The sequence below is a fragment of the Pseudorca crassidens genome, chromosome 16 (assembly GCF_039906515.1).
Source record: "Pseudorca crassidens isolate mPseCra1 chromosome 16, mPseCra1.hap1, whole genome shotgun sequence".
NCBI lineage: Eukaryota > Metazoa > Chordata > Mammalia > Artiodactyla > Delphinidae > Pseudorca > Pseudorca crassidens.
The window spans coordinates 58,455,362-58,471,308 of NC_090311.1; the positions used below are offsets into that span (position 1 = coordinate 58,455,362).

At 34.5% G+C, this 15,947-nt stretch overlaps 1 protein-coding gene across 10 annotated transcripts in view; it reads right to left on the bottom strand.

Annotated features, from left to right (window-relative positions):
- Positions 1–15,947, bottom strand: part of ADK (adenosine kinase) — a 486,210-nt gene that overhangs the window by 303,997 nt on the left and 166,266 nt on the right. For all 10 annotated transcript variants that reach the window (XM_067710464.1, XM_067710462.1, XM_067710466.1 and 7 more), the window contains one exon: positions 3,587–3,665. In XM_067710464.1, coding sequence (XP_067566565.1) covers positions 3,587–3,665 — 79 coding nt within the window. The remainder of the gene's footprint in view (positions 1–3,586; positions 3,666–15,947) is intronic.

Sequence of the window (15,947 nt, forward strand, 5' to 3'; positions counted from 1 at the left end):
ACATAAAACAGAAGCAATATTGTAACAAATTCAGTAACAACTTTAAAAATGGTCCACATCAAAAAATTTTAAAAATCGTAAAAAAAAATGGTTTATGAATACTTTGATGATGACTGAATTCTTACTCTTATTCTTGGCCCTAATTTTAGATCTACAGTTCACAGCACCTAGCATTCAGTTAGTGTAGCCACACTGAACTGGTATTTGTTGTGCAGTATTTGCTTTTTCAGTAACCTAGAGTGATAGAGAAAATGGAAGACTGTAATCCAGTTGTTCTCAGAGGTGAAGGAGAACATAAATGAATAAGAAAAGAAGACAAAACCCCAAAATCAACCAATCAAGTGCATTAACAGAAAACAAAAACCAGAACCTTCCCGGATGGGCTGTCCCTGGATAGACTTCTTAAACAGCGTAAAGCTCAACCTCGTTCATTCACCACAATAGATTCAAGCAAGATTATATCAAGATTGTTCACTTAAGGCTCTAAATATTTTATCACATTTTACTTAAAATTTAGATGACATAGCTTATGTTACCAGCTACTACCTAGCACAATGACTAGCACATAGCAGATGCCCAACAAATATCTGCTTTATGTACAAAGGAATCAGTTCTTCCTATTAATGACTGCCAAGGAAAATCTGAAGAATTCTCCTTCTAAAGAAAAGTACTTCTAAAGGAATGTTTTTCAAAACTCTGTGGTTACCCGAGTCATAAATTATAACTGGGCAATTATGTAGTTGAATCATCAATCAGATGTAAAAGAAAAGCCCTCTCAAAATAGTAGGGGAACTAAAAACCCAAACAAGATGTTCAACTGAAGACTAGATTGAAATAAGTATTTTTATGTGAATAAGAGCCAAAAAACTGGTTGTTCTGTCCATGAATGGGTAAATTTACATTCTGTTAAGATGAAGAAAATTCAGAAAAATGGGGGGGAAAATAGCCCTTTCCAAACTTTCCAAACTTTCTTTTGAAAAGTAGGATAGGGACTTCCCTGGTGGTGCAGTGGTTAAGAGTTTGCCTGCCAATGCAGGGGACACGAGTTCGAGCCCTGGTCGGGGAAGATCCCACATGCCAAGGAGCAACTAAGCCCGTGCGCCACAACTGCTGAGCCGGCACTCTAGAGCCCGCAAGCCACAATTGCTGAGCCCACGTGCCACAACTACTGAAGCCCGTATGCCTAGACCCCGTGCTCTGCAACAAGAGAAGCCACTGCAATGAGAAGCCTGCACACTGCAATGAAGAGTAGCCCCCGCTCACCGCAACTAGAGAAAGCCCGTGCACTGCCACTGGAGAAAGCCTGTGCGCAGCAACAAAGACCAACACCGTCAAAAAAAATTAATAAATAAATTAATTAATTAAAACAAAAAGAAGCATAATTTTTTAAAACATTCATTATCTCATAAATCCTTACAACTTCCACCTGCAATAAGCATTAACCTCCATTTACAGGTGAAAGGCCCATAAAAGTTGCTCATGCTTTCGTAGCCAATAAAGTGACAAAGCTTGAACTCAAACCCAGTTCTAATGGACTCCCATGGCCCCAAGAGCAAGCCCATGCTTTTGACTTGTTATGTCGCCTCACTGATTATTGAATAAACAAATGAAATTTGTAACTTGAATCAAGTTGATATCACTCCCCTTTGAAGCATTCCTAGAATCTATTTTCGATTTATTTTTTAAATGTAGTAAAACAGGTATATACAAAATTTACCTTTTTAATCATTTTAAAGCATATAGTACATTTGCATTGTTGTACAACGATCACCACTATTTATCTCTACAACTCTTTTCATCTTGTAAAACTGAAACGCTATTCCCATTAAGCAGTAACTCTTCATTTCCCCCTCCCACAACTCCTGGCAACCACCATTCTACTTCCCATCTCTATGAATTTGACTAACCTAGGTACCTCATATAACTGGAATCATCATCATTAGTCCTTCTGTGACTGGGTTATTTCACTTAGTATATATGCTCAAGATTCACCCATATTGTAGTATGTGGTAGAATTTCCTTATTTTTTAAGGTTGAAAAATATACCATTGTGTGCATATATCACATTTTGTTTATCCATTCATTCACTGAAGGACATTTGGGTTGCTTCCACATTTTAGCTATTGTGAATATAATGCTGCTATGAACATGGGTTTACATGTATGTCTTCCACACCCTGCTTTCAATTCTTTTGGGTATATAACTTGTCTTAGTCCGCCCAGGCTGCCATAACAAAATATTATAGACTGCATGGCTTGAACAACAAAAAAAATTTTTTTGGAGGCTGGAAAATCCAAGACTAAGATACAGTTGATTTGGTTCCTGGAGAACCGAACGCTCCCCCTACTACCCCACCTCCACATGAAGACATAGTGAGAAGGCAGCCATCTACAAGCCAGGAAGGAGGCCTCACGAGAAACCAAACCTGACAGCACCTTCATCTTAGATGGCATCAGCCTCCAAAACTGTAATAAAATAAATTTCTGTTGTTGAAGCTAACCAGTCAGTGGTATTTTGTTACGGCAGCCTGAGAAAACTAATACAGAAGTAAACTGTCTTCTTTCCATTAACCTGAGCTCACAAAGTGACCACCGGAATGTTAAACAAACAAACAAACAAAATCAGCTGACAAATACAAAGACCTCATCTCCTCAGGCCACTATACACAATATTTTACAACCTACAATATTTTAATACTATGATTAAATTTGAGCTTTGGAAGTATGCAGGATAATTATACAGTGTAAGTCTAAATCTAATAAAAGTTAGTTTAAAAAACCAGAAATTGTTCAACCTTTGTTTGTCAATTTTCCACTTCTCTGGCCCATAATTACAATTCAAAGGGAAAGCATTAATCAATAAAAAAATCAAAATGACCTGAGTCCATCAGAGTTGACCTTTGACTGCAGTTAGTGGGATTTTGAGCTAGTTTACAAATCGTAGAGGCAAGAACCAGAAGTTTGTAAAGCTTTTTCATGTCCTTCATAATTGGAACTTTAAATAGAACACTAACGCTCCCACTTAAAATTAGGTCACGCTGGTAACTTGTAGAGTATACGTCAAAGTGAGTTTATCCAATTACCCTCTGGAAGACGTATATAGATATAGACACAGATACATAAATTTATACATACAACTATGTAGATATATAGGTATATATGTATTTATATATACAACAAGAAAACTTATAGTATCTTGTTGTAAGAATTCCATTCTAAGTATTATATGAAATGCAGAAGCCATAAAGTTTAACTATATTTAAAAAAACTAAGAACTTTGGAAAAGTAAAAGACATGATAAGCAGAGTTAAAGTACAAATGACAAATAAGGAATATTTCGAATTTATAGAATAAAAAAGAATACTATCTATAAAATATGCAGAATTTCTACAAATCAATAACATGAAATATAAAATAATAATCAAAGGATTCCACAGGAAATTAAGAAGAAATGAATAATAAACATTCAAAACCAACAGAAATATTCTATAGCAACAAATATAGATTGGAATTATTATGCACAATGACCAAAAGTCTAGAATCATTCTGAATCCATTTCTTTATCATCTTTAAAATAATTAACCAACCTGGGCCACTTTAATTGAATTCTGGGTAGAGCCACCAGCATGATATTCAACTTTGAATTTTTTTACAAGTTCATCAAACCTAAAAGGAAATCACAGTAGAAAAAAGTAAGTTAGCATTTGTCAGTTGTCACAATGCAAATTTTTCTGATTAGAAGTTCGTTAAATCACATTTAGTGAAACTTTTTGAACTACATAATTATGTTGAATAAATGAATTAAAATGTTGTATAAAAAACAACTTTGCTAAATTTCCATACTTAAGAAATTTTTTCCACAAGTGTACAACTATAAGAATTTAAAATATATAGGCTGACCATAATTAGCCATTAAACTAAACAGAAGATAAAAATAACTTTATAAATTATTATTTATAAGCAATGCATATCTTCCTATATTAAGTACTGAACTCTAAAATCCTTACAAATGTATATTCTAATAAGTTCTAAAAGTTTTAGATATCATAAAGGCTATTACTTTATAACTTAAAGAATTGGGAAATTACATTGGGTTGTATGATTCTAGGAAAGTTGCTTAGTGACACAATTTCTGTATCTGCCAAATATAGGAACAGAGAGAGATGAACTGAACCTTTGATACTTCATTACTTTGGCATCTGATAAAAGCTAGAGAACTTCTCTTCAGGAAAATACATATACTAACTATACATAAAACTTTTCATACAAGATGATCCATATAAACCCCTAAATTACACGTACCCAGACAACGGGCTATGGATACTGATTCTAATAAGTCTCAAACTACACAGCATTTTAATAATCCAGATCATAAGTCAATATTCCCTACTACATGTCTCTAACATGTTAGATGCTGTCGGAGATAACCAAAGGGCATATGTATAGACTTTAATTTCAAAGGATTTACGACCTTGGAGGGAACAAAAGGATGAATACACATGAAAAAGAAAAATTTTAAATACCAAGTTATCAACCAACAAAATGTATGCAACGTAGACAGCAAGTGCTACAGAAGATCAGTCAAAGAAGAGAGAGATTGGGATGTGAATAGAGTATTCAAAAAAGATGCCAGTCTTGGAAAGTATTTTCAAAACTTTAAATTTTTAAGTATGGAAGTAGATCTTTTTACTCAAATTAAACATTTCACAGAACTTCAAAATATAAAAAGAGATAAATACAGAAATGGTTACATCAGGAGTAGGAAAAACACAGTTATTATACCCACTTCCGTACTTCCAATTGCCTTCAGATCCCATCTATAAAACCCTGAGATGCCAATAAACACAATTAGCAAACCTGCCAAAATGTTAACAGCAGTATTTGTATACCACTAACAATATTCACCTAATACTAACAGGAGAGAAAACAAAGTACACAGTCCCAGATGCAGATAGGTGGCTAGTTGCGGTAGTTTAGGAAATGTTCTCTTCTAATTACTTTCTGAACTATGTAACAACTAAGAGTGATATGAGAGATTGGAGGAGAGAGGAAGAATGAATAGACAAAGTAAACATACAGTGATCAACTGCCATGTTCGTTTGAGGCCATTCCACTTTCAAAAGCCAATTTCTCCAAAAAGATATGTCCCCCCAGAACCTGTGAATGTAATCTTATTTGAAAAAAGGGTCTTTGCAGACATAATTAAGTTCAGGATCTTCAGGTAGATCCTCCCTCCTGAATTACCCAGGTGAACCCTAAATCCAATGCCAGGTCTTCTTACAACGGACAAAAGAGAAGACAGAGAGGAGAAGACCAGGTGAAGATGGAGACAGAGATTGGAGTGATATGGCCATATGCCAAGGAAGCCAAGGAATGCCAACACCCACCAAAAGCTGGAAGAGGCAAGGAAGGATTCTCCCCTAGGCTGGTCACAAGGAGTGCAACCATGCTATCACCTTGATTTCAGACTTCTGCCTCCCAAGAATACTGAGAGAATAAATTTCTGATGTAGGCCACCCAGTTTGTTGTTGCTACAGCAACACCATCCTTTCTCACTTTCTCAAGAACTTTCCTTAAGTTATAGTCTTCTGCATTCCATCATCATTAATTTCTTCCAATGACTAAGAATCAAATAACTATAATATTTCGGGAAGAACTAGATGGGCCTAAATTTATTATAGCTACTAAAATTACAGTAAACCAACTATATACTCTATTGTTTACTTAGTTTTTGTTATCAAATTCTACCAGCACCATCCAACAGAACTTTCTGACTCCAGTGGGAATGTTCTGTATCTGTGCGTCCAGTTTGACAGCCACTAGCCACACGTGGCCATTGAACGCTTGAAAGGTGGCTAGTGTGACTGATGAGTTTTATTTTAAATAAAATTTTATATTTTATTTAACTTTATTAACTTAAATTTGAGTATCTATAACCTCAAGGCTAGCCACTACCTTACTGGACCAATATAGTTCTAGACTATTACGGTTTAAAAAGAACACTAGCGGGCTTCCCTGGCGGCGCAGTGGCTGAGAGTCCTCCTGCCGATGCAGGGGACGCAGGTTCGTGCCCAGGTCCGGGAAGATCCCACATGCCGCGAAGCGGCTGGGCCCGTGAGCCATGGCCGCTGAGCCTGCGCATCCGGAGCCTGTGCTCCGCAGCGGGAGAGGCCACAACAGTGAGAGGCCCGCGTACCACAAAAAATAAAAAATAAATAAAAAGAACACTAGCTTTGCAAGACGGTCTAGAGAAAAAGGATTATGTGACCAAATAAGCGTAGGAAATGTGTGTACTCTATTTCCATCTTGAATTTTCATAGTGCATATCAGCATATTAAAGGCATTGGGATATCTGAAACAAAGAAATCTGTTTGACTATTATTCAGTTTTTCTAAAACTTACAGGATTTCAGAACCCTCTGACGTTTTAGGGTGAGGTTCCACAGCTAACATTTACATAATATTTATTATGTGTGCCAAAAGTTATTGTTTTAAACATTTTATCCAAATCATCATTTTTTAAAATGCTCACAACTTTATGAGGTGGGTACTATTAGCTCCTATATTTTTCAATTTTTTTTTCAATAAATACCTGCATACTTCAGTACAACACAATCCACAGTTAGTTGAATCCATGGATGTAAAACCATGGACACTAAAGGCAGACTGTAAAAGTTATGTGAAGGTCTTCCACTGCGAGTTGTTCAGGCAGGATAGAAGGGGAAGAAGGGTGTCAACACACCAATCTCCCATCCCTCTGTGGAAAAACTCGGGAACAGTTATCTCTGCCTCAAAAATAAAGGAATTGATAAATGACTCACCCAAGGGCAGGATGCTAAAGCAGTTTAGATAAAGTCAGGACTCAAACCCTAGTTCTTTTGATTCCACATACTGTGATCTCTAACCAAACACAAACTTTTCCCCACACTTAAAGACCTGTAAACTATATTTATTGAAAAAAAAATCCACTTATTAAGTGGATCCAACACAGTTCAACCTATGTTGTTCAAGGGTCAACTGTAAACATGATCAATTTTAAAACTAAAAGGGATAAACAGAATGTCTTTATTTAACAAACAAGGAAAGTGAGGCATAAAGTATTTGAGCAGACTGTCCAACAAAGGTCACATACAACTCACTGGTTAGTCAAATTCAGAACTGCAGTCTCAGAATTACTTGTTAATTACAAACACATAGAAATCAGTGTATTTCTCCTCATTCCAGTCAACTAAGAGTTTTCTACAGAAACCAAAATTTTGCTTATTAATATTATATCTAAAATTAGTTCAAGGGGTATAAAAATTATAGAACCTCACATTTCAAGATGGAAGAGGAAGCATATGCTTGTTTCCCCTTCCAAATCTGACTGAATGTCAAAAAGTATGTTTTTTATATATGAAAATGAACAAAAGTATAACAGCACCACAAATCAAGGAAAGATGCCACGCACAGACAACGAATTTGAGAAATGACAAATTCTAATTTAACAGAAAGCTAATGTAACAGAATTGACAAAGCAGTGACAGGAGACATAACAGCAAGAGCAATTTCTTTATATACTATATTTGGTACACGAGGGTAGCTGCCCAACCACTCCTACCTTACCCACAAGAGTCAGATCTGTTTAAATGCTCTAATCTGTCATGAAAAAGTCCTCTTTTATCTAACAACTGTGTAGATTCCTCGCCTGCCTTTTTCTTTTTTTTTTGATAACAGCTTTATTGAGATATAATTCACATATCATACAATTCAACCATATGAAGCCTACAATCTGATCATTTAACATATACTTATACTTCTGTAACCATCATCACTATCAATTTTAGAATATTTTCGTTAACTCAAAAAGAAATTCCATACCCTTTAGCTATCAAAACCCAATCTTATATCATCTTCCCCCAACCTAAACAAACACTAATTTACTTTCTATATTCTGTATTTCTACTTATTCTGGACATTTTACATAAATGGAATAATATATATGTGTATGGCATTGTTGACTGGATTCTTTCACTTAGCATAATGTTATCATGATTCATATATGCTACAGCATATATAAATACTTTATTCCTCTTTATTGCTGAATAACACTCCATTATAGATATACCATATTTTGTTTATCCCTTCATCCAACAATGGACACTTGGGTTGCTTTCATCTTTTGGCTATTGGGAATAATGCTGCTATGAACATTCATGTACAAGGTTTTGTGTAGATATAACATTTTCATTTCTGTTGGGTATATACGTAGGAGTAGAACTACTGGGTCAAATGGTAACCCTAAGTCTAACTTTTTGAGGAACTCTCACACTGTTTTTCACTTTCTGCCTAGTTTTTTCTCAGAGACAATTCGGGGAAACCTACCTGTCTAGTTATATGACAAAAGAACAATTACAGAATAACAGAGTTGCTATAAATTAACTTTACCACCATTGAATTTTTTAAATTAATAGTTGAATCAATGACCTAAGCAATTAAAATGGACACAGATTTTAAAAAGATGAAGAGAACGAAACTCAAATTAAGAAAAATACCCAGAAATTGTATCAAAAATGTAAGAGATGAAAAGTATGAAAGAAAACTTAAAAGGAACAGAGAATGAATTAGATGGTCCAAGATCCGTTTAACATGAATGACAGAAAAGGAGAACAGAGATAATAAAGGGTAAGAAAGAAACACTAGGAAAAAAAGAAGTCGTCAAAAGAGAAAAAAAATATATATATATATAATATTCAGATATCTCTAAACACCAAGCAATTATACTTGGAAGTAGGGACTGGAATCCACACTTGGACATACCTTGTTAAATTTCAGAACTCTCATATTAAGAGAAACCCTTAAAAGCTTCTGGGGTGAAAAATAACACACTACGTAAAAAGGAATAAGAATCAGAATAACATCAGACTTAATACAGGAAGCTAAAAGACAAAGAACTACTATATTCTATGCTGGTGTATAAATCAGAAAGAAACATAAGGGGGAATTCCCTGATGGTCCAAGGGTTATGACTTGGTGCTTTCACTGCTGAGGGCCCGGGTTCAATCTCTGGTCGGGGAACTAAGAAACTAAGATCCCACAAGCCCTGCAGCACGGCCAGGAAAGAGAAAGAAAGGAAAGGAGAAAGGGAGGAAGAAAAAAAATTGCATGGGGTTTAAAAAAAAAAGGAAAAAGTGACAACTGTGTATGACTTTGGAAAAGTGTAAGTATTTTGAAAGAAATTTAAATGAAGGTCTATTATATTTTTTTCATGTAAAATTCTCCCTTACATAGTCCAAATTTTAATAACAAAGGATTGTATTTTCTCTTCTAAGAGTTGATTCAATCACACTACTTTGTTCTACAGAGAAAAATATCTACCTAGTTATTCAGTAATGATGTTTTGTTTGGTTTTCAACTTTTGAATCTATGCAGAGATAAAATATGTAACATTTAATTATACTTATAAAACAGATTGTAAAAACATCATCTATAACACTGACATTTTGAAGATGGAAGAATGGAGAGATGAAAAGTTTTCTTATTCTCATTCCTTCATTTGAAAAGAGTCCACAAGTATCTCGTGTTAATGACCAACTTTTTAAAAAGAGGCTTTAAGTAAACTGTTTAAAGTCATAAAGTCACGGGACTCCTCTGGTGGCGCAGTGGTTAAGAATCCGCCTGCCAATGCAGGGGACACGGGTTCGATCCCTGGTCTGGGAAGAGCCCACATGCCGCAGAGCAAGTAAGCCCATGCGCCACAACTACTGAGCCCATGTGCCACAACTACTGAAGCTCGTGCACATAGAGCCTGTGCTCTGCAACAAGAGAAACCAGTGCAATGAGAAGCCTGCACACCACAGGGAAGAGTAGCCCCCACTTGACACAACTAGAGAAAGCCCGTGTGCAATGAAGACCCAACGGAACCAAAAATAATTTATTTATTTTAAATAAATAAATAAAATAAAATTTCCATCCTGTTGCAAAGAAGTCTCTTGACTTTCCCTAAGCTTTAAAATAAATAAATAAATAAATAAACAAATAAATAAGTCAGTAGAAAAATTAAAATATCTAAAATAACATAAGTAAGACAATGAGGCAGGAAAAAGGAGAAAAAACAGTGTATGTGCACTATATTCTTCAGCTTTCAGATGAGTCAATAGATAAGTAACTGTTAATTCAAAAAATGGGGCATAACTACATTATTTATATTTATAACAGTAAACTATTAAAAACAAACTGTTGGACTTCCCTGGTGGCACAGTGGTTAAGAATCCGCCTGCCAATTCAGGGGACACTGGTTTGAGCCCTGCTCCGGGAAGATCCCACATGCCGCGAAGCAACTAAGCCCGCGAGCCACAACTACTGAGCCCCCACGCCTAGAGCCTGTGTTCCGCAACAAGAGAAGCCACTGCAATGAGAAGCCTGCACACCCCAATGAAGAGTAGCCCCTGCTCGCTGCAACTAGAGAAAGCCCACACGCAGCAACGAAGACCCAAACGCAGCCAAAAATAAATTAATTGATTTTTTTTAATTAAAAAAAAAAAAACCTGTTAGTGTTTGCCCCTGTATGGAGTGGAGAAGAAGGGAAGGTTTTTTTTAATTGTTTCTTCATTTTTAGTTCTGTTTTATTTTTTATAAATTTCTTAAAGGTACCTGAAATAAACATACAATTTTAAAACAGTATTTTGAAATTCAGCGCTTGTGTAACTACCATGACCATCACCACTACCAAAGACTGACAGACAAATAGACAACTATATGTGTGTGTGTGTGTGCGTGTGTGTGTGTGTGTGTGTGTGTGTAGAGAGAGAGAGAAGGAGGGGGGGGCTCTTTATTCTGACTCATTGATCTATATGCCTACCCCTGCAAAAATTCCATTTCTGTTTAGATATTATTGTTTTATCAGTCTTAATGGAAGGACAAGTGCTCTCTTCATGTTCTTCATGAGTGCTTTGACTATTCTTGGCCCTCTTGGACCTCCACATAAATGCACAACTAGATGTCCATTTCCAAAAAATAACTTGTCAGAATTTTGACTAGGATTGCAATTATATATATATATATACACACACACACACACACACAACACACACGCACACACACACACGGAAAAGTGATATCTTTCCAATATTAAATTGTCCACTTGTAGCCGACACGGTGCACAACTAAGATCCATGAAGCAAGCCCCCGCCCCCAACAACTATCCAATCCATGATTACGGTATATACCACAGTATAGTTATTTAGGTCTTTAACATCTATTAGTTTCATAATTTGTGCCATAAATCCTGCTCATCTCTTATAGTCACGACTTCATACTTCCTATGTTTTAACAGTACTGTAAATGATATTTGTTTAAACCTAATTTTTATTTGTTGCTGGTATTTAGAAATATAGTCTTTACATCAATTTTTTTATCCAATCAAGTTGCCAACATCTCTAATTAATAGCAATGATTCTTCTGTTTTTGCCACACATATATAGTCATAATTTGTGAATAAGGAAAAAAATGTTTTCTCCTCTTTTCCTGCCTTAGTGCACACACTAGAACCTCCAGCATAATATGCACAGAGAATAAATAGCAGTGAGAATCAATAGGCAAATTAGTCTTATTCCATATTTTGGCCTAATAAATCCTGATGAATTCTGATGAATGATAGGGTAAGTCCATTTCAGAAAACTGGAATGCTTAATTTTTCACTTTGATTTATTTTTACTGTGTGTATGCATTGCTTCTACTAAAGAGTTAAATATTTTTAAATGTTGTAGACTTATACTACTGATAGATATTCATATATTTCAATTTAGAAATATTAAGTAACCAAAACATATGCACAATATAATCCAAGAAAAGTGCAATATATATATATGTATACTGCAAACAAAATTATCCAATATACATGTGTAGTAAAAAGGACCTGGAAGACTACAACCAAGGTGTTAACAGTGGTTCACTCCAAAGTACAAGCAATTATGGATCTTATATACATTTGTTTTGATTGTGTAATAAGCATATAAATTGTTTTCTAATAAAAACATTTTAAAATCTACTTCATCTTATAATGGAAGAAAAGAGCAACTTTCCATACAGTTATATAAACAGAACTACATACAGAACAAAACACAGAGCAGAGAAGTAAGTGTTTCTGAATGAAAGAGGCCGGGAAAGTTTAACTTTTGAACAATAATTTGACAAATAAGGGAGAAAAAATATTCAACGGTAGGGGTAAAACGAAAACATATTCAGAAAATAAGTTACAGGTAATGTAGGTAAAATAGTAAAAACAAACAAAACTCTCTGTGCTAGGCTAATCAATTTAGACATTCTTCAGTAGGCAACTAGGAATTTTTAACATCTGTTTACTAATAGTGTGAAAGGCAGATTTTTTTTTTTTTTTTAATGATGATAGCACTCTTCTGAGGACAGGGTAGAATAAAAAGAGGCAGATCGCCAACCTTTGGAAAAGTTCATACCTAAGATCAGATGCTGAGTTAAGGGGCTACCAGGAAGTGATCAAGCTAAGGAATCATTTCTGAAGTTTAAGACATAAGATGTGATAAATAACTAGGTGAAAGATGTGGCAGAGGGAAAACAATTCTGAGACTTCTACTTCGGATTATCAGTTGGATGGTGTTAGGAAATACAGGAGAGAAGAAAAATCATATAAAAAAAAGGGAACTCCTAAGTAGTTGATTATCAAACCCAGAAAATTTTCTGTTCACAGAACTAACTGCATTGAGGAAAAATTTATTTTCTTTAATCTCTTGCATGGATTCGGCACATTTTCTCTACACACTTTTCTAGTTGATACAAAATCTCTGGTTTGTGTATGAATGGTCCACATTATCTGTGTCAAAACCATCAGTGTACACAGTGGAAAATGCTAGGAAAAGATGAAAGACTGTGTACATTTAATGAAAGAACAAAAAAGTTCAGGCTAAAACATTAATAAGTCTCAAAACCATGATTACAGCTTTGCAGGGATATAATCAATTATATAAAAACCTTATTTTCTAAGTTGTTTAGTGATGACAGAGTTTATGATATCTTTATAATTTGCAGGGAACTTCTATATATTTCCAGTACGTGATTTTTTCTATAGGGAGAGATGCGTGGCAATTTTAGTACTTTATAGATACATTCTTACTTTCTCCATTTGGTTGAGCTTCTCTGTCGGAATGGAGTTGGCATATCAAATACCTCAATCAAAAAACACAACTGGGACTTCCTTGTTGGCACAGTGGTTAAGAATCCACCTGCCAATGCACGGGACACAGGTTCGTTCCCTGGTCCGGGAAAATCCCACATGCCGTGGAGCAACTAAGCCCATGCGCCACAACTAATGAGCCTGCACTCTAGAGCCCACGTGCTGCAACTACTTAAGCCCGTGTGCCTAGAGCCTGTGCTCTGCAACAAGAGAAGCCATCACAAGGAGAAGCCCATGCACCGCAACGAAGAAGAGCCCCCGCTCGCCGCAACTAGAGAAAACCCGTGTTCAGAAATTAAGACCCAATGCAGCCAAAAACAAACAAACAAAAACACAATTGAAAGAGCAGTAGCTGATACATTTTCCTACCAGCAATCTGGTAGGATTTATGAAGCTCAAATTAATAAAGTATGCAGTTTTTATGATGCTAAAAAATTCCAGAGCAACGTTACTTAAATCAAATGCCAGAGAAAACTGGATTCAGTGCTTATCAAACTTCTGCATGAGAGTTTGCAGTTGACAGAAGCAAACAAAGAATAAGAACAACAAATCTGATAACAAAAATATTTAAAGCATTTCTAAATAAAAGCAAAATCAAACAAATTAAAAACTAGAAATATAAAGGATAAAACCTGTTTAACAAATATGAAAAATGGTTATCTTTACCCAAAAGATTTTTAAAATATTTTAATTATCATTTTATATATTTTAACATTTACTTTTAATGAATTTATTGATTCAATATTTTTAAAATACTATTTTAATATTCTCATATGAGAAAAAGAAACTATTATGGCTCATATAAATGGAAAAATGAACAGTAAACAAAAGAAAAATGATAAATGTTGAAAAAGAATCAGCTTCGTTCACTAGTAATCAAAAACATGTAAACAGATTTCTGCACATTAAATTGGTTGAGTATAAACTATTAATACTCAGCATTACTAGAGATGTGAAAAAGCTGATATAACCATACAGTGTTAGTGACAGAACTCTTTTGGAAGGTAATTTAGCAATACATATCAAGAATCACAAAAATTTTTATATACTATTATCATAAAAATCCATTTCTAGGACTCTACCCTAAGGAAGTAATCCAAATCATAAATAATGCTATATGCAAAAGCTGAACATATTACCATAAGATATAATAAAGTTTAAAACAAAATATTCAAAAATAGTGGAATGATTAAATTATAATGATTATCATTGGACAGAATATAATATAGTTCATATTATAATTGTTTATATGCTGTACTATTCTAGGAAGGAATTCTGGCAGCTTATGATGATACAATTAAAATAGAGTGAATGAATAAACAAATGTATGAAAATGACATTGAAACTATAGGTAGCAAATTAAGATAAAGTCGAAAGAACACAAAATGTAAGAAATGAACATTTGTAGTTTATGAAAATCAAAATATAATAAGGGATGTTCTTATATTTACTGTTCAAAGAGATTATCAGAATATAAAAAGGTATTCAACATGTTCAGTATTTTTCGTTAGAATTTAACAAAAATGAACAGAAGAACCGCATTAACAGCCCATCAGCATTTTAGACATAAGCCTTTTCCTTTTCGATATTTTCTACAATCTGATCATGTATTTATATTCATTTTAAAATGGAAGTATTTTTATTAAAGAAAACTTTTAAATAAAAATGAATGTCACTGGAATGTAGTTCAGAATTTCTTGGAAGACTAACCTTATGGAAAAAGCAGAAAGCAATATACCATATACTTATAAAGAATTTTTAATACTTGTGCTGATAGTATATAGGAGAATTTAAATTCTAAGTAATGCTTTCCACTCTCATATCACATATTATTAAATACTTTATAAACAATTGATAATTCTTGACAATAATATGAAAGCTAGCTATATATCTGTTTTGTTTCTGAGAAGAAAAGTAAAATACAAGAGAGTGGAGAAGATTTCAAACACTAATGTGGTAGGGAAAGCAATGACTAAATACTAGTCTTTTAATCCTAGTTTAGTATTAGACCATACCTCAGAATGGTAGTATGCACAGAAAAGGTATCATATGAAAATGATCGAACATGAAAATTTAAAGTCTATTAAAAGATAGCACACAATATCAAAAAGACAACCCAATCAAAAAATGGGTGGAAGACCTAAATAGACATTTCTCCAAAGAAGACATACAGATGGCCAACAAACACATGAAAAGATGCTCATCATATTAGAGAAATGCAAATCAAAACAGTGAGGTATCACCTCACACAAGTCAGCATGGCCAACATCAAAAAATCTACAACAATAAATGCTGGAGAGGGTGGAGAAAAGGGAACCCTTTTGCACTGTTGGTGGAAATGTAAATTGATACAGCCACTATGGAGAACAGTATGGAGGGTCCTTAAAAAACTAAAAATAGAACTACCATATGACCCAACAATCCCACTCCCAGGCATATACTCGAGAAAACCACAATTCAAAAAGACACATGCACCCCAATATTCATTGCAGCACTATTTACAATAGCCAGGACATGGAAACAACCTAAATGTCCATCAACAGAGGAATGGATAAAGAAGATGTGGTACATATACAAAATAGAGTATTACTCAGCCATTAAAAGGAATGAAATTGGGTCATTTGCAGAGATGTGGATGGACCTAGAGACTGTCATACAGAGTAAAATAAGTCAGAAAGACAAAAATAAATATCATATGTTAACGCATATATGTGGAATCTAGAAAAACGGTATAGATGATCTTATTTGCAAAGCAGAAATAAA